The 19,112-nt window shown below is 36.3% G+C and overlaps 2 protein-coding genes across 18 annotated transcripts in view; both read left to right on the top strand.

Moving 5' to 3' along the window:
- Positions 1 to 12,442, top strand: LOC106648716 (muscle M-line assembly protein unc-89-like). 2 transcript variants are annotated; one of them, XM_023458944.1, is made up of 14 exons: positions 1 to 494; positions 3,166 to 3,663; positions 3,992 to 4,013; positions 5,354 to 5,516; positions 5,609 to 5,750; positions 7,243 to 7,378; positions 7,829 to 8,032; positions 8,829 to 9,136; positions 9,737 to 9,960; positions 10,041 to 10,446; positions 10,527 to 10,870; positions 11,246 to 11,325; positions 11,404 to 11,569; positions 11,845 to 12,442. In XM_023458944.1, exons 2-14 carry the CDS (start codon positions 3,351 to 3,353, stop codon positions 12,334 to 12,336), a joined length of 3,000 nt encoding a protein of 999 aa, XP_023314712.1. In that variant the 5' UTR covers positions 1 to 494; positions 3,166 to 3,350; the 3' UTR covers positions 12,337 to 12,442. The 2 variants fall into 2 exon arrangements, with proteins under 2 accessions (XP_023314712.1, XP_023314711.1); XM_023458943.1 differs by lacking the exons at positions 7,243 to 7,378; positions 7,829 to 8,032; positions 8,829 to 9,136 and having other exon boundaries at positions 11,845 to 12,390.
- A 931-nt stretch (positions 12,443 to 13,373) lies between these two features.
- LOC106648930 (twitchin) overlaps positions 13,374 to 19,112 on the top strand; it is a 44,523-nt gene continuing 38,784 nt past the window's right edge. For 6 of the 16 annotated variants that reach the window (XM_023458936.1, XM_023458934.1, XM_023458930.1 and 3 more), the window contains exons 1-11: positions 13,374 to 13,419; positions 13,492 to 13,638; positions 13,711 to 13,761; positions 13,843 to 13,899; positions 13,993 to 14,052; positions 14,178 to 14,237; positions 14,320 to 14,424; positions 14,624 to 14,806; positions 17,955 to 18,014; positions 18,557 to 18,607; positions 18,751 to 18,801. In XM_023458936.1, the coding sequence (XP_023314704.1) occupies positions 13,531 to 13,638; positions 13,711 to 13,761; positions 13,843 to 13,899; positions 13,993 to 14,052; positions 14,178 to 14,237; positions 14,320 to 14,424; positions 14,624 to 14,806; positions 17,955 to 18,014; positions 18,557 to 18,607; positions 18,751 to 18,801 (786 nt within the window). In that variant the 5' untranslated portion in view covers positions 13,374 to 13,419; positions 13,492 to 13,530. The remainder of the gene's footprint in view (positions 13,420 to 13,491; positions 13,639 to 13,710; positions 13,762 to 13,842; positions 13,900 to 13,992; positions 14,053 to 14,177; positions 14,238 to 14,319; positions 14,425 to 14,623; positions 14,807 to 17,954; positions 18,015 to 18,556; positions 18,608 to 18,750; positions 18,802 to 19,112) is intronic. The other 10 variants (XM_023458927.1, XM_023458933.1, XM_023458939.1 and 7 more) reach the window with 10 other exon arrangements.

Genomic DNA, 19,112 nt, shown 5'->3' with positions numbered 1-19,112 from the left:
GCCAGTTGACGCGCGCGGGTCCCCGGCGCACGGCATCTTTGAAATTTTTCGCGTCTAGTAAGCACTAGTGCGACGACCAACCAATTCGTTGACGAACGTTAAAAAAATAAGGCGAACGAGCCCTGGAAAAGGGATAATTTTCGAGTGATTTTTTTGCCGTGTGTGTACTCGAGAGAGAAAATTCCAACAAGAGAGAGAAAGAGCAACGCACACATCGCAGGAAAGTGACGAGGAAATACCAGTTATGATAAATCCAGGGAAGAGAGAAGAAAATTTAAGAAAATATATATTGTGAGCGAAAATAATTGAGTCAATCGATATGCGATCGAATCTTTGGTAGATTTTTACGAAAATTTACCTCTAATCGACGTGTTGGAGCAGAAAAAAGCCCCAAATCGTAATCGATCAAAACGCATCGAGTTCGCTTTGCTCGGAGAGAGTGCGCAGCTTGCAGAGCTGCGTGAAAAGCAGAATCTACCTTTTTCGCAGATTAAGTAAGTGTTTTCAGTGATGCAACGGACTATGAATGTCTATATACGAGGTGCGGGTGTGCGTGAGTGCGTGCATGTGTGTGCATGTGTGGGTGTACGTGTGTGTGCGTCTGTGATCAAGCATCGTGTTATTTATGCCACTTTTAACCCAATATACCATAAGTATTGCTCGCTTTTTTCATACAATATATTTACTTGGCAAATAGCTTTTCTTGATGGCGTTCGGAACGCTTGCTCGGCAGAGATTCCGCTTGAAAAATTTGATCTACTTTTTCTCGAAAATACAAGCTAGCGCTGAGAGTAGGCACGCGCGCGCTATAGGTGAGCATGGAAAGGTAGACTCTATGTAGGTAACTGGGCGCTTCTCTTTCTTTCTCTCTTTCTCTCTTTCTCTCGCTCACTCTCTTTCACCATCTCTGTCGTTTGCACGCGTTGTTCGCTTATTTTTAGAGAATGTAACACGAGAGTGCCGAGGAAAGAGAGAATATATGCGAAAGAGAAAGACAGAGCGAAAGAGAGGAATTGAATTCTAATGAACAGCCCCGATTCGATCCGATCTGTCATGAACGATTAGAGCGTCTCGAGCTTTTTCCGAGGAAAATACGTATTTGGACACTTATTTCTTCTCTATCCGTAGCTCGGCTAAAACTTTTGGAGCGTTTCGAGATTTCACTCGCTCGATCGCCATCGTCACTTCGGAAGCGCGCCTCGGAGAGCTTTTTTCCCCCGATTCTCGATACTTAAAAAAAGACTGAATCGTTATGTAAGAATTGCGTAACGATAAGCTCGCTATGAGAAAGAGAGAAAAAAGAGGAAGAATGGAAATTCGCGAGCGCGCGAGCTTCGATCTTTCCGCGTCCGTCGTCGCCCGTGCGGTGGAGTCTCTCAGATATCGAGCGATCATTTTTTTGCCTCGCTCGTTGCAACGAACTTTGCGTATATTCCTCTTTGGATTCGGCTTGACTCTCAGTCGAGGTACAGCGCGTCGAACAGGCAAAACAAGTGATTCGTTGGCTTGTCTTTTTTCGACGTCTTTTTCTCCAATTCCGAGTCAGAGATGGTGTGCGTGTGCCTGCCTGGCGTGTATGTATGTATGTATAGGGGAGCAGAGTAGTAAGCTATTGGCGCCGGCCGCGATGAGGAGTCGAGAATAGCACGGCACCGAAATAAATGCGTCTTCGGAAGCTGCTGTCTCTACCGTGGCTAGAGCGCTGCTGCCTTCTGCTGCCGCTGCCTTCTGCTTCTACGGCTACGGCTACTGTTGCTGCTCGAGACAACGCATCTCTTTCTCTCTCGTTTGTTCGATTCAATTTCTTCGTTGGTTGCACTCGTGTGTGAGTGTGCCGCCTGCCCATCGATCTCTCGTACTAGCTCCTCTTCGAGGCCCTGCTAATATTTCAAGCGGGTACATATGTCAAAAACGAGGCTCCGAAAGATGCCGCGCTTGCCATCAAATATTCGACTCACGAAAGCTGGCTGAAGTATTGCGGCCAACGACTCGTCGAACTCGCCGCACTTATGCCGATTTCCACAGCGATGCGAGCGTTCGAATAAAAAGAAAATAATTGTCGAATAGTTAACGTATCATTGTAGCGCTCACAGCTGCATGTAAAGCCGAAAAATTTTTCAGAAAACTTTACATATTTTCATCTCGCTATTTCTCATGCGGAATTCATACGTCGGTGCTTCGTGCGAGTCTCAAAAAAAGTCTCCATCGTGTGTGTTACGTATTTTTAGCGGCTAAATTCTTTCGCGATTAATGATGATGATGCTGTTGTTATTGTTGTTGATGTAATACTCGGATACATAACCACGCGCGCGCGCGCGCACACACACACGCACACACATACACATATTCGTATACAAGCTTATTATATTTTTAGTTTGTTTTATATCCCAGCCCGAATGAGTCATTAAATTCGCGATCGAATGATTTCTTTTTTTTCTTCGTCCGAAACTCTCGACTTGTATTTATAGATGGCATTTATTTTAAAACAGTTAGCTGTCAACGGAACTTGCGACGATATTTTTGCAATTTTGCTTCACACTACACATCCGATTATTAAAAATCCCGTATGTGCAAAAAAAGGTTGTCTCTTGCAAATGAATGAGACCCGAAGAGTCTGGCTGTGATATCTAGGCACGAATATGTCGTGAAGTCAAATTCAAAATTAGCAGTAACCATTATTTGGCTAACTTCTCGTGTCTCATCTTTCATTTTCAAAACTTCAAGTGGAAAATGATAAGTCCGCGATGAAATTGTAAGAACAAAGATTAAAGTCCCACATATCAACTGTTATGAGCCGCGTCGAAGTAGAAAATAGTCGACCCAGACATATACATTTAATAAATACGAGTGTATATATTTATAGTTTTCTTTCTCTCGCTTCTCTATAACTCCGTAAGATGCTCGGCGTTACTTCACAACGTCTCAAGACTTAATTTAAAAGCTCGCAACAATGTTTCTGACAAGTTTTCCCGTGGTGGACATATCGCAGTCCGTCCAAGTTCTTCAGTGAACTTTGCACTCGATAGCTCTCGAGCGCTTTTCAATCACTTACTGATAATTCAATATAGCCAATAGAACGGCATTACGAGAAGTGCCGATCTTTGACTTAAACCAGAGGCATCTAATACGTTAATTTAAAGCTCTTGACTATTTAAACTTGCGCAGGGTGACCATCTAGTCGACGGATGCTGTTACAGGAAGAGCCAATTCGTCCCGAGTACAGTACAGTTGGAAGTAAAGTTTTCCCAGAGCAGCGTCGACGAAGCAGAGCCTCGTCATAAGCGAGGCCCGGGTAGAAGAGGGGCCCTAGGCCTATTCCCCAAAAAGGAAGGAAGGAGCTCCCTAGAAAGATGGGAGTCGCCGACGACTTGGCGCCGAGCTTCACGAAGAAGCCGAAGCTCGGCCAGGAGGACGACGGCAATCGGCTGATATTCGAGTGCGAGCTGGTGGGCTCGCCGCTGCCGGACATCGTCTGGTATCGCGGCGACACCAAGCTCGTCGAGGACGAGCGCACGACCTTCAAGACGCAGAACATCGGCAGCAACAAGTACCTCGTCGTGCTCGAGCTGGACGACGTCGTGGAGACAGACGCCGGCCTCTACAAAGTCACGGCGAAAAACAAAATGGGCGAGGTCGCGGCTTCCATCAGCCTCAATTTCAGCCGTGAGTATATCTTAAATATTATGAAAAACAGCAGCAGCAACGGTCCGAGTCTCTAAATACGATCGTTATGTGCCGTGAAATTCGCGCGCTTGCACGTGCGCTCGCGTTGGCGTTGCGAAACGTTAGCGCGGGAGAGCGCAAAAATCTCATGTGCACCTTGCGAGCGCGCGCGCGTGTTCCGCGATCTCATCCGAGCGAAACGACATTTTGCCGTGGCTTCCGAGGATATTAGTGGTCAGGCTCAATATGTCATCGTACACGTGCTTATATGCTCTCGTGCTATTCGATACTTTTTTTTATCTTGTCTAACGTTCCATGTATTTTCCAGCTATGGACGAATCTAAAGAAAAGTAAGTTGATCGCGATAATGAAAACAGCTTAATGAGTTGCACTGCAGGAGTTGATTTTTTGATTATTTGCCGATTGTTTGCTGCTTCAAGTTTTAAAAACAACTGCTTTCTTTTTTAAACCAATGCTATGCTACGCTAGTTTCAAAGCAACTTATGTCCATTGGCCAACTGACGATATTTCTTTTTTAAACAATGTCTCATTTTGCCAAGAGAATTTGAATTTTCTCCTGTTGTATACAAATAGACGATTAGATATTAAATATTCACTGCCAATTTAATATAACTATTTTGTAAATTATTTTCAACATCCTATAATCAGTATTCGTAAACAATTTTCACCGATCTCACTTAGTTTGAGGCTATTCTTAGTTAATACGAATAGTTAGAACATTTTATCAAAAAATTAAAAATGAAGAAAATAAATGACTCGCTATGCCGCGCATGTAATGCTTTTGTGTTTATGATTTTAGCGGCTGCACCGGCATACCGTCCGCGGTGAGTGTGGCTTCTGATCAGAAACATAGACAAACGAACCAACGAATTGCTCGAGTTTTTTCTGTGTTTTTAAACCGATTAATTTCGTGATTAATATGAATTTTCGTGTGGAAAAATTTAATTATATTCAGGAGATACCAACGCCAAGTGGAAAATGATCTATATCGAACACGATTTTTGAGATTTCGATAAAATATTTTTCCATGTGTCTGGCGAATATCAAGAAATCATGAGAAGATATTTGCAAAGATTTTTAGAAAAACAGTCAGTGGAAATCTTAAACGTGTTTAAAAATTTTCATTTTTACCTTGACCTTGGTATACCCTCAAACAAGAAGTAAACTTACAACTTATGTAAAATTATCTCAACTAATATGATTTTGCCGAATTGTTTGACGAATCTCAAGCTTTGGAGTTGGAAAATATACCAAGACATTTATTTGCAAAGTGGGTAAACGCGAAAGAGTTGAAAATTCTATTATTAGCACTCAAGAGTGTGAGCGTGTGTAATCTTGAAATTTTGCACAAACTAACGTTAACCTGACCATGTTATGCGTTCGCAAACGCGCATTTGTGTGTGTGTATTTTGCCATATCGCAATAAAATCGATCGAGCGATAAAATATCCGGTGAATGCCACACTGTACTCGGCATATTAAGCGCGCCTGCGTGCATTGAGGCGTGAAATTTCTGTCTTGTATCGCGTTGGTATTTTTGCCGAGTGTATACGCATGTTTGCCTGTGTGTGTTCTCTTCAATAACCCAAAGCTTTTGGCCGAATATTTTTGAAATGCACTCCGCATACGTATGTAATTGACGAATATCCCTCCCGGAACGATTTCAACAGACAAATCGACGGGCTGCCGCCAACGTTCGCGAAAAAACCAGCGATTCGCCAAGAAGACGACGGTAAACGTTTGATCTTCGAGTGCTGTATCAATGCCGACCCGACACCAAAGGTCAGCTGGTATCACGACGGAGAGCTTGTCGCCGACGACGACCGGCACAGGGTAAGAGAGATTATCACGCGTACACATAATTTGCCCGTCGCATAAAGCTCAAAAAGCTCACCGCACGCGCCAACTGACATTGGCTTTTCCAGCTCTCGTTGGACAAGGACGGCCACTCGTACTTTTCGAGCTTGGAAATCAAAAACGTGACAGTCGAGGATGCTGGAAAATATAAGGTCACCGCCAAAAACGATCATGGCGAGAGCAACGCCACGATTTCCCTCAACTTTGACAGTAAGTGTTTAAGCTCGTTTTTCCGCTCCACTCATCTCATTCGACAATTATTTTCTAACTCAATAATTAGCTTATATTAATTTCAACTGCCTACATTACTCGAGGTAATTTTCATGAATTTATATTAAAATACATATATCTTATAAAATATGAAATACACACAGAGCACACAAGTACACTAGTGCGCGCAAAGCAGCCTTCATCAACATCTATATTCATGTAATTTATGTGTATAAATACAACGTATCATAATTCAAGCAGCGTATTATTAAACGTACATGCCATACGATTATATATGTATATAAAATGCAGACACTTATATTATGAGCGCGAACTGCTAACCCTCGTGAGTTCACGAACGAGACAAATGTTTAATACGAATGAAAACTTGCTCTGTGTCGCAAGGGCAAATTCGACGAGACAAAAATTGGGGGCACGACGGAATGAAGCACACACAAACATTACCGTTTATATATATGCCAAGTGCCAATAGCATCGATCACCATAGACACATTTCGATCTTGTATTGTGCTGACCAACCAACTCATTCACGTACATTATAAATAAGCGCTATCTCATACGTACATGTATTTATTTTGATTAACGCGTCATACAATGTTTGAGAATCAGTGTTGCCGCTTAAAAAAATTCACTTGAAGTAACGATCATTGTAAAAGTAACATCATACCATTGTAAGCAGAAACAAACTGAGATACAAACTGCAACGTTGAAGCTAACAATTGGCTATACATAATTACGGTACCGTTGCTGAAACTAAAATGACGAGATTTTGACAAGTAACGCACAGAGTAATTTGAATTATTTAACACGTTCAAATTGAGACTGGTCTGAGAAAGCATATACGCACGCAAAATATCACGGAGTTGCACAATTTTGGATACGTTCTCAAGCTACTTTATTCATATTAACATTAAGCTTCGTTATTCGAATTATTATTAATCATAATAAGTGCAATAATTCTTTACTCTCGGAATCCAAATTGTGTGCGACTCTCACATTGACCGAATAACTATCGTATAATATTTGAATTGTAATAATAAAATTAATTCAGCTGTATATCAAGTAATAACGAGATAATATGCGGTAGCGATTTTACGCAATATTTTGTACGTATATAATTTATTTAAACTTATTAAGGCTAAAAATAACGAGTTGGAGTTGTGATGTAGAAGCTAAATAATCGACTAATTCGCGGAAGTGTAGAGATGGTGACGATTTGTCCCGAGCGGCGTCCGAGTATACCGATGTTACGCGACGTAAAGTGTGGCGTGAGGTGTGAATGATAAATTATTGGTTTTCCAAGCACCCTCGTACGTTGATATGCGATTCGTGACTTGAGAGTTCCAGGCAGTTAGGGATATTCATTAAGTAGGCCTTAAGTTGCATAAGAAGCAGTTGATGGGAGAAATGATTTTTTGTTTATTTTTTTTTAATATTTTCATTGATGAATTATAAAAATTTGATTCACCAGGCGACGAAGCGCCAGTACCAGACGACGGTGTTAAGCCGACATTTACCGAACCGCCGGTAATCGAGCAGATCGACGACGGTGACACTGTTATGTTCCAATGTCGATTAGCAGGCGATCCTAAGCCTACCGTCAAGTGGTAAGAATAATCAGCGCCCCTTTCACCCGCATATATATTTAATGTCGTTCGTTCGCGCGCGCCCCTGCATCGGCTACGGCATTCAACAGGCAGATAGCAGCGCGCATAACTCTGCAACGATTCTCCTTGCAACAGCGCTGAAACGAGTTGCATATTTAATTGCTGCGCTCGCGTGCCAATTGCGTAACTTGGAAAAATTTGGCACATCTCGAGTTTTCACGGGCGATTTAACTCGATACGAAGTATTAAATCAAAGACCCATCAACAATGTTCGGGTTTATTTTTTCCTCTCTCTCTTTCTCTCTTGAATGAGTATAAACGAGAAGTTGTGCGCGCTGCATGCCAAATGAATAAATGGCGACACTTGTGGGCGCGGCGAGCTTCTCGGACGACTTTCCATTATTTCGAATGAGCATAATCGATAACGCAAATACCGTCGCCCGATCTCAGGTACAAAGGATCAGTGGAAATCCACGAGAGCAGCAAGTATCACATGTCACTGGAGCTAGATCAGAAAATTTATCATCTGGCTAGGCTGCTGATAAACGAAGTCGTTCAGCAGGACAGCGGAGAGTATAGAGCCGTAGCGAAAAATAGACTCGGCCAAGGTGTCGCCACGATCAGCTTGACTTTTGAGGGTGGCGATAGACCCAAGTAGGATTTCTTTCAAGTTCTCGCTTCTATTTTATGTCTCTCCACTTCTTCTCTGTGTTTTCTCTCTTTATTTATTTCTCTCTCACTCTCTCTTTTTCTTACATTCTTCTCGTTCACTTCTATGTATGTTTCCTCAACTTTTATCTGCATCTGTGACTCTCTTATTATTTCTCACTTTACTATTTCCTTTGATTTACTACTAGGTAACGGTAGTGCATGTTCTTATTGTACGTTGTAAAATTCCACGATAGATTTGCACAATAGGGCAAGGTACTGAGGGTACAAATTTGAAAAACATTTTTCGTCTACAAAGCTATGAAATTAAAACATATTTATATTTAAATTATCCAGGAAAAACCCCTAATAATAATCTGTGGGTGTAAATGTTCAGAACTAATTTTTTCAGCTAAATTTGGGTCCATTAGTTAACGTTGGAATAAGTTTTCACCACTCACTTAACAATGACTCCTAGATTATCTATTAACACTCCAGAATCGTATTTAACTCGAAAAATGACATGATAATTTGTCGTATGAGAAATCATTTTTATCTCTAACCCAGGAATTTCGTCAACTCGCAATTTGAAGAAAATTTGGTACCTACCCTCAGTACACAATTTGTTCAGCAATCGCTTTCGTTGAATTTTATAAAGCACAATAATCCGGAACCAGCGCTGATTCTGGGCCAAAAGTCTTTTCCTTGTGTTTCTCTCTCTCTCTTTCTCTCTCTTTCCAATGGTTATATGATTTATAAAAATAAGGTAATCGTTGTGCGCGTGTGTTACGTGTCCGAGCAGAATACCCGATGACAGGGCGCCACGTTTTCCGAAGAAACCCACCATTCGCCAAGAAGGAGACGTCCTAATAATGGAGGTCGTAGTGACCGCACATCCAGCACCGGAAATAACCTGGTACCAGGGCCTCAAGGTTATAAACGGGGATAACGCGGGACGCATCAGAATGACGCGGAAAACCACGGGCAAAGATACTTTCTTGTTAACACTCGAAATATCTAATCCAACAAAGGCCGATGGTGGTCAATATAGGTGCAATGCCTTAAACAAGTTTGGCAACAGCAGCGCCAACATCTCCTTGAATTTCCAAGGCAAGTTGCATCGTGGATCCCTCTCTACCAATACACATATATATAAAAATCCCACCAAATATCTCTATTTCTTATACATATTTATATTTATTTTCGTGATTTATTATTATACTCGCCGGTCGTATGTAACGCTAGACCTAATGGTCCGTTTAGCGTATGCATTGATCGTAATGCATGCTCTTCTCTCTATATACGTATCTATTTTCTATCGCAACGAAATTTGAAAAGTTGGACCGTGGACGATGAATACCGAGCGTATGTCAGTTGTGTACAAATGAATATCTGCCGAAATAATTCAAATGATATAATAATAGTAATTCTTCTTAACAATAACCGTCATAACCAGTAGAGCAAACACAACAATTTTTTCTCAGCTTCGAAAAAAACCATGTCTTTAACAAATTATTTGTTGTATTTAACAATTATTGCTAGAGTGTTTCATCGCGTATATTTACTCTAACGCGCAATCAACTAAAACTCAGCTCTCTCTCATCGCTTTGACTTGTAACGATTATACATTCGTGAGATTTTCGTCATCCCAACCTAATTCTCGTATTCACGCTTTGTCATACGCAAAAATATTAATGGAAAATTATCAAGGTGCAGAAGATCCAGCTGGTTTCGCTCCGACGTTTGTTGGAAAGCCTCAAATCGTGCCCAATGCCACGGGTACACTCATTTCATTGAAGGTCAAGATCAGAGCAAAGCCTAAACCTGACATCACGTGGTTCAGAGGCAAAGATGCCATCAAAGAATCAGCCAAAGTTAGTTTCTCTTGTGTTTCCGAACAAGAAGATATTTATGAAGTTAGACTCGATCTTAAGGTAGGTCGCACATGTTTTCATATTTGAAAATATCATTGTCACATTATTATGAGTTTAACAAATTTCTTTCATTAAAATAGGATCCGGTTAGCGCCGACGGAGGAGCGTATCATTGCTTCATGAAGAACGAGTTTGGCGAACTTACCGCCAATTTGAATCTCAATATCGAAGCCGAACCAGAACCCGAAGGCGATGGACCAACGTTTGTGGAAAAGCCACGAATTCAGTCCCACGACAAGGGAAAAATCGTCATCATGGATTGTAAAGTTAAAGCCGTGCCAAAGCCCACAATTACATGGACACACGCTGGCAACGTTATTCAAGAATCATCCAAAATTCAAATCAGCATCGTGGAAGAATCCGCGGGTATTTATTACATCAAGCTTGTCTTAAACGATCCTGGAGCAGATGATTCTGGATTGTACAAGTGCAGCATCAAGAACGATCTAGGACAGCTTAACGCAAATCTCACCCTCAACGTAGAGAGTATGTATAAATAATGCAATATTAATCAACAACAGTTAGTTATATTGTAGAGCTAATTTTACTATTTTAATTTTTGACAGTCATACCTGTGATCAAAGAAAAACCAAAGGTCATCAAGATCATTAAGAAGAAGACGGTCATCGTCGAATGCACCGTCCTGTCCAAGTTTGCTCCTGACTGCACGTGGTTCAAAGAAACCAAGGCAGTCGAAGTCGACAACAGGCATAAATTGCACGTTGAAAAGATTAAAGAAGGTGAATTTGCGGTGAAATTGGAGATCGAGCAAATATCTCAAGCAGACAGAGGTAAATACAAGCTGGTAGCGAGAAATGAAAAAGGCGAAGCAACATCCCAAGTCGTGGAGGTTCAGGAGATACCCGAGGAACCAGATCCACCAAGACTGGCGTCGGGACTCAAGTCAATTGTGAGTTCGACAACCGTATTATTGTTTCCCTCTCTTCTTCTTTCTCTGTACTCATTCTATCGCACATCTGCCAATCTGTGTAATTGCACTATTAGGTATTAGTTGCCAAAAATAGTCAAGTCAGTGACTTTGGCGGATGACGTGTTTTGTTTATTCGGCGCCGTACCACACAAATATACTCACCGTACTATATTCGATAATTTGAGTTGAAAATAAACACTTCTTGTTTATTCTTAGTTTAATTGCAACAAAGATTTTCATAATTTTAAACGCGCAAAGTGCATGAAAATAAGAAAGGCTGTTGCGATCTGAACGATAATTTAGCAGATAAAACATTTGAATTGACAAATACTATCAATTATTCACATTTTCTAGACCGTCGAGGAAGGCAAAACGGCAGAATTCTTGGCAGTGCTACTGAAATCTGATACAAAAGTTACCGTCACGTGGTATAAGTAAGTATTTCTCTGGCTTTTAAATATTTGATGTGATTTTTTTATCTAAATACTTATCAACTTAAAACTTTTTTACAGGGATTCGACTGTTATCAAAACTTCAGAAACTTATAGTCAAAGTTTTGATGGCAAGGAAGCTAGATTACTTATTAGTTCAACTACTCAGGAAATGACGGGTACATATAAAATCGTGGTCAGCTCTGAACATGGAAAAGATGAGTCTACGGCAAATTTGGTTGTTGAGGTAATAAAGATTTTAACTAGTTTTTTCCATTCTTTGATAAATTCGAGTACATTTTTTTCTCATTATAACGTGATTTTTTTTTGTTAAATTCATTTCAACTCTTGTCAGTTAATCATCTCTATCTGTCTCCTTTCATGTTTCCAATTCCAGTAATTTTTTTTACATTTGTTTGAAATCATGTTCATGTTTAATTTCGTTCGACTAACTTTCTATATTTACACACACACACATTAAGAGTTAAATTATAAACAAATGTTATGATGGCTTCTACATAGAAAAAAGAAAAAAAGAAAAAGACCGACGAGGACGAAGAGCAGAAAGAAAAATTGAAAAAGAAAGAAGAAGAGAAAAAGAAATTGGAAGAAAAGAAAAAAGAAGAAGAGAAAAAGAAAGTAGAGGAACAGAAAAAAGAAGAAGAGAAAAAGAAAGTGGAGGAACAGAGAAAAGAAGAAGAGAAGAAAAAAGATCTAATAAAGAAAAAAGAGGAAGAAAAGAAGAAGGTAGAGGAGAAAAAGGAGGAGAAAACAGTTACCAAAAAGAAGGTAGAGGAAACAAAGAAAATCGAGGAAGAAAAGAAAGAAAAGGTATTCATTATTGAAGAACTTCACACCAGCTTATTGGCGAACGTTTGCTTGAAAAGGCTTAAACATTCATCCATCTGTTCAAAAAATCAATGCCAGTTTAATAGACAGTTGACTAGATGCTGGCAAAGATTAAAAAAAGTACTTGATGGATATGCTATTAACACATTTATAATGCTCAACTAATGAACTGTAAAATTTTATTGCTATGCCACTGCTGCCAGCTTTTGCAAAATAAATATTTAAGATCGGATTATTAACGAAAGGAACATTTTTTAAGATTCCTGAATCCAAAGAAAATGGTATTGACAAAAAACTACAGAAAAAGGTGAGAAAAAAGATTCCATCATTGTCAACCAATTACCATTATACTTCAATATGCACACAATGGGCGATACCCTTGTATTTAATCAATTGTATTTAAAAATAATTATGATTAACTCTTTTTTTATGATTTAAAAACTTGATCTGATCTTTTTAAACACCTGCTTTCATGACCTTGGCCTACAAAATCCAAAAATAGAAATTGACCCACTTAATACAGTACGTTATTACGGGATACTGTACTTTTAAGTAGATTCTATCTAAAATTTATTATCTTGTTTGAAATAACTTTATTTTATTTTTATTATTAAGCATACTTTGCAAGTACTTGATTTTTGGTTTTTTTTTGTTCTAGGTGAGTTTTACAACAACATGGTATTATACTCTTTCGACGATGGCAATAATTCATTTGAACACGTGCATATATGCAATACAGTTCTTTCAAGCTCTGATGGATTCGCTTTTTTATTTTTGGCTTCTGACAATTTCTTTCGATACTCACTGCTTCAAGTCACTACCATGAGAAGCTTTTCTTCGCAATTTTCTTAGTTTCTACGAAGCATTGAATTTTGAAATTGTGGGCTTACATAACTCTTGATTTCATTTTCTTAGCTTTTTGTATTACTTTGCCGCTTCGTACAATAACTGGTCATTTTAAACAGGAAAATATTTTAAGCTTTATTGATTATTTCATTTTGACAAATGTAGGTTTGTTTAACAATTTTTTTGTATAAATGTTGCGTAATTAGTGATTGATCATAATAACAAAATTTTGTTTGTATTTATATTAATGAGTTGAGTGTACGTTTTAATTTATGCAAGAGTAAATTGAATGATTTAAATCTATAATGATGATTAAAATTATATTCTATAACTTATTTGGTTCGATAATTAAAGGAAAAACAAGAAGTTATCAATGTCGAAGAGTCCAGTACAGTCGAAAAGGTACTTACTTTTACTTTTATAATATTGATATTTTTGTGGAATGAGTTTTAAAACTGTTTGATTTTTATTTAGAAAAAGGTTGTAAAGAAGAAAGAAGCTGGCTCAAGAGAGATGACTCCAGAGAAAAAAGTGGCTTCAAGGAAGCAATCTGTTAGCCGCGTTGAAGAACTCAAATCTGAAAGTAGAAGGAGTTCTGTTAGTAGTAGGACTGAGGAAACGGTAAAATTAAATATTAGTCAGTCTTGAGGAAAATTTTTGAGTGATTTTTTCAACGATTTATTAAAATTTTAGATTCACGAAGATGGAACGAGCACACCAGTTCGCCGCGTATCAATTCAATCGGTAAATACATCCTTCTTCTATCTTTTTTTGTACCTTTGAGGTTGTTTGTTTCAATTTAAGAAAAATTTTACATTTTTTTAGCAATCCGAAGAAGAAAGTGTATCGGAAAGTCGACGATCATCAATAATGAGCCAAAAAGTAAGTATAATTTATTTTGAAAATTTTTCGAGTTCCATTTGAAAAAATAGTGACGTACATCATTTGGTACTCAAAACTGAACCTTTACCTTAGGATGAAAGTATTGCCTCACAAAAACCCAAATTACTCGGCAAACCAGTTGAAAAAGAGAAGGTACTTTTAATTTCATGAAACTTAAATTAACTCTCTTATTAATTTAAAAATTTATTAAAAACTTACCATTATTACGGCATCATTCTAAAACCTCCCCAAAATATGATATGATTACTCGTTTACAGACCCCCAAGCGAGATTCCGTCAAAAGTCGTAAAGATAGCGATGCACAAGTTGACGCTAAGGTATTGCTCTTACCTTCCAATTACACTTGTAACTGCTTCATAACAAAACCACTGTAAACAAATTCACGTTTCACTTTTACAGAAACCTCAGTCGAACGATGAACCCGACCACACAAAACAAAGTTCGATCAAACGTAGCTCAGTTAAAAGAGACTCTGTCAAAAGAGATTCTATTAAATCAGATGAGGTATACTCAATGCATATTCTTAATGAATATTTAATCGCGTATTATTTAACAAATTAACACATAATAAGACATTTTTATTCAATTATGATAATAATATAATATATTACCATTCTAAAAAATCTCATTTTTTTAATTTTCGATAAAAAATTAAAAAAATTATAACTTTTGTAAGTAAATGTCAAACTCGGGAACTTTTCAGAAAATCATTTCAAACGGCGATGAAACTTCGGTTACACATACAAAACAAGCTGAACTTGAAACAAAAAAATCACCTGATTCCACCAAAAGGGGGTCCGTTAAAAAAGAACCAACCGATAAACAAGTTGGTGAAAATACACCATCAACCAAAAAACCAACAGATCTTCTCAAACCTGATAGTCAAGTAAGATTACACTTAAACATGAATAACTCTATTTTTTTTACAAATTCAAGTTATTATTACAAAAGTCATATAAGCAGCTTGTACAAAGCCTGTTTTCATTAACTATGTGTTTAATATTTAACACACATAACTTTGACACACATTCCAGAAATCTACACGCAATGAAAATCGCAAACATAATTCAACACAAAAATCATCATCTTCGTCATATGAAAGTTTCACTCTCACTTCAGTTGATGATAATTCAATGCAAAAATGTACTGTCTATAGAACATATGAGGTAAATTGAGAGTAAACGTAAAATATTAATCAAAATTGAATTAAAAACACAATATTTTAAACCATTATCATCAAATTTACGCAGGAATCTGAAGAACCAGAAACTGTAATAGTTGAAGAATTTGATGATAACGATAACACACCCCAAGAAAAACCGAGACACACTAAAAAAGATTCTCGGCATTCTGTTAAAACGTACTCATATCAAACGGAGTATGAGGTAAAATTAGGATTAATTTTTTTTTTCAATTTTGTTTCATTATGAGTAAATATTAATTGCTTCAAAAATAGGATCAGAAACCTGATACAATTACAATTGTTGAAATAAGCGACGAAGAAAATATAGAAACAGAAAATAATAAACCATTATACTTCAAGCGGTTCTCTGTAGATTCGCGTAAAAGTTATGATTCTCGAACTGAGAGCAATAAATCAATTACATTAGAACAAGAGGTAAAAACCAATATGTAGATAAAATTAATGTTTTAAATGGTCGTTTACAGTTTTGTAATATTTATATATTGTACAGGTTGATAGTGAGTACGATATTCGATATAAATCATCCGATGATGAAAGTGAACCGAATAAAATTATCATAGTTGGTGTTTCTCCTACCAAAACACACTCTAAAGCAATTCTTGCATCCAAAATTAAAATGAGCCAAAATGAAATGGTGAATAATATTCATATATTTTTTTTCTTCTTTTTATACATTTTTTCATAATGCTATGTGTTTTTATTTGATTAGTATTCTGATAAAAAATCAAAAAGTTATCAAATTGATGATGAAAGTAAAGCTAAAGAGAATACTGAATCTGATTCTACTCCGAGTAAGAAACACGTCAAATCAAGTTCTAAATCAGAAACTAAAACAACTAGAAATGAAATGGTAAATGTTGTTAAAAAATTAGTTTTTGAATCTTTTCTTGAAATTTGAGTTATTAATTTAAATTCATTTTATTAGTATTCAGATAAGACGTCTGATAGTTTCGAGATTGATGATGAAAAAGAACCGAATGAAACGACGGTAGTTGATTCCTCTTCACACAAAAAATACATTAAATCAAACACAAGATCAGAAACTAAAATGAGTCAAAATAAAATGGTAAATTATACTCGAAAATTCTTTGAAACATTTTTGACAGTTTTAATTACTCAAATTATTTTTTATCGTTAGCAATCTGATGATAAGTCAGAAACCGATGACATTGATGATAAACATAAAGTCGATTCAGCTTCAAATAAAAAATACGTTAAATCAAACACAAGATCAGAGACTAAAATAAGTCAAAATAAAATGGTAAATTATACTCGAAAATTCTTTGAAACATTTTTGACAGTTTTAGTTACTCAAATTATTTTTTATCGTTAGCAATCTGATGAAAAGTCAGAAACCGATGACACTGATGATGAACATAAAGTCGATTCAGCTTCAAATAAAAAATACGTTAAATCAAATACAAGATCAGAAACTAGAACAAACAAAAATAAAATGGTAAATAAAATGCGAAATTCTTCTTTTATTCTTTTATTACTTGAATCATATTCATTCAAATTTTTCTTATATATTAGCATTCTGATAAAAAATCGGAAAGTTATGAACTTGATAAAGGTAAAACAGATGAAACTATCATGGTTGATTCTGTTTCAAATAAAAAGCACATTAAATCAGGTGTTAAATCGGAAACTAAAACAAGTAAAAATGTGACGGTAAATAATATTATTTATAATTTCACGAAATATTTTATATAAATTTTAATTATTTTATTTTTATTTATTATTATACCAGTATTATGTTGAAAAATCGGAAACCGATGAGTCTGATGATGAAAATAAACCGATTGAAAACCCCGTAGTTGAAACAGCTCAAAATAAAAAACATACTAAATATCATAGTAAACCAGAACTAAATACAAATGATGATGAAACAGTAGAATTAGAAAACGACGAAATTGATGGCACGAAGGGTCCGAAAAAAGCGGTAAATGACAAAACTCCGATTCGGGATTCTGAAAATGTACAAAATAAATTGCCAAAAGATATCGCTGACGAGGTAAATTTTTATAAGTAACGGAAAATACACGGTTCGATGAAATGTATCTAAAGCACTTCAATATTTTTAATCAGAAACCATTCAAGACATCAAGTGACGCTAAGGATAAAGGTAGCAAAGTTATTACAAAGAAAAAGAAAAAGAAACCACTTGTGACTGGTCCACTACCAATAATACAACAAACATACGATGAACACTCATTTACACCAATCGAAATTCACATAACAGAACCTAGTGATACACACGAAAATGACGTTCCATCAAAATTAAATACAAATGAAATTAAGGTACTACTAACGATACAACATTTGGTATATTTTTACACTTTACTCTACTCTTTTATGAACACTATACTGGGACTTTCATTCACAACTTTCATTTCTGTAATAACAGCTTCAAGCTTTTGAAATAAATTCTATTTTTTTCAGTTCTCAATACTATGTAACAATAAATCTTTTCAATAAATAACATTAATTAGTCTTAACGTATCAGTCGATTTTATATAAATACTTAAAAAACTAAGAACTAAAATGAATTATTTCAAAAATAAATCTTATATGTAATTTTTCATATTGTCAATTATAATTATAAGCCACTGTAATAAAACACTATATAATTCATTACTTAACAGAGCTCATGTACCTTCTCTAAAAAATTAACAAACATTTCTTCCAGTATTGTAATGTCCAGCAAAGTATGATAAAAATAATTTTTTCACATTTCAGTTAACATTACTTTTTAACTCATTCACACAGAATTTTAAAAGTTTGCAAGGCTAATCACACAATTACTTAAAAGTCAAAATTAAATTTTCAGCAGAAGAAACCGAAGCAATTAGAAGAAAAGAAGGAAACAGAAACACCAATAACAGATACGGTATACACACTATTCTTTCTTCGCAAAAATAAAAAATCTCCAAGAAAAATATTAACTATCCATTTGAACGTACAAAAGAAAGCAATATAATTCCTTTACTATCATTTTATTCTTGTTTATTCTATCTAAAATTACACAACCTTTATGCGCTACTATTCATTTCTGTGCAAAAACAACCATCAATCACACAAAAAACACCGGAAAAAACTGAAAAATTAAAGGTACACCAGCGAACTTAGATACTCGGACCTCGAAAATTTGCGATCGATTAGTCGCTTCCTTCAAGTTTTTTAAACAACAGCGCGTGACTACGGTTTCATGACGTGCATTGCACAGTGAAGGAAGCGACTAATCGATCGAAAATTTTCGAGGTCCGAGTATCTAAGTTCACTGGTGTACAGACTTATCAGCATAATTCTGATACATCACATTTACAAAATAATTGACACTTTACGCTTCAATCTTTTTCATAAACTTCAATGAAATATTCTGTTTATTCTTATTTATCCACCTCTGATTGATAAAATTCAATTTTTCTACAGGATAAATCACCAACTACACAAAAAACGCCTAAAAATATCGAAAATTTGAAGGTAAAAATGATTAACTTTGATGTCAAAAACTCACATAGAAAAATTCAACTTTACTTTCTAAAAACTGTTAACCACTTTTTCGAATACAATAAAAAATATTCATGCATTATAAATGAATATTCATTGGTTGATTTTTTCTTCAGGAAAAATCACCACCTAAACAAAAAACGCCGGAAAAAACTGAAATTCCAAAGGTACAAAGTATTCACTATCATTTCAGAAACTCACATGTAGAATTGTTAACTATCTATTTCATTAAGTATAACATTTTTCCTCTAAGTACAATAAAACACATTTTTCGATTGAATCCAATACCAATTGATGGTAATCAATTTCTGTTTAGGACAAATCACCTTCTACACAAAAAACACCCGAGAAAACTGAAACTCCAAAGGTACAAACTATTCTCTATCATTTTAGAAACTCACGTTGCATACTTCTATTGTCTATTCTATTAAATTCGTTAATTTTCTTTCAAGTATTTACAAAAAACACATATTTTTCG

Source organism: Trichogramma pretiosum, unplaced genomic scaffold (assembly GCF_000599845.2).
Source record: "Trichogramma pretiosum strain Unisexual culture from Peru unplaced genomic scaffold, Tpre_2.0 scaffold37, whole genome shotgun sequence".
Taxonomy (NCBI): domain Eukaryota; kingdom Metazoa; phylum Arthropoda; class Insecta; order Hymenoptera; family Trichogrammatidae; genus Trichogramma; species Trichogramma pretiosum.
This window is presented reverse-complemented; position numbering and strand designations above follow the sequence as displayed.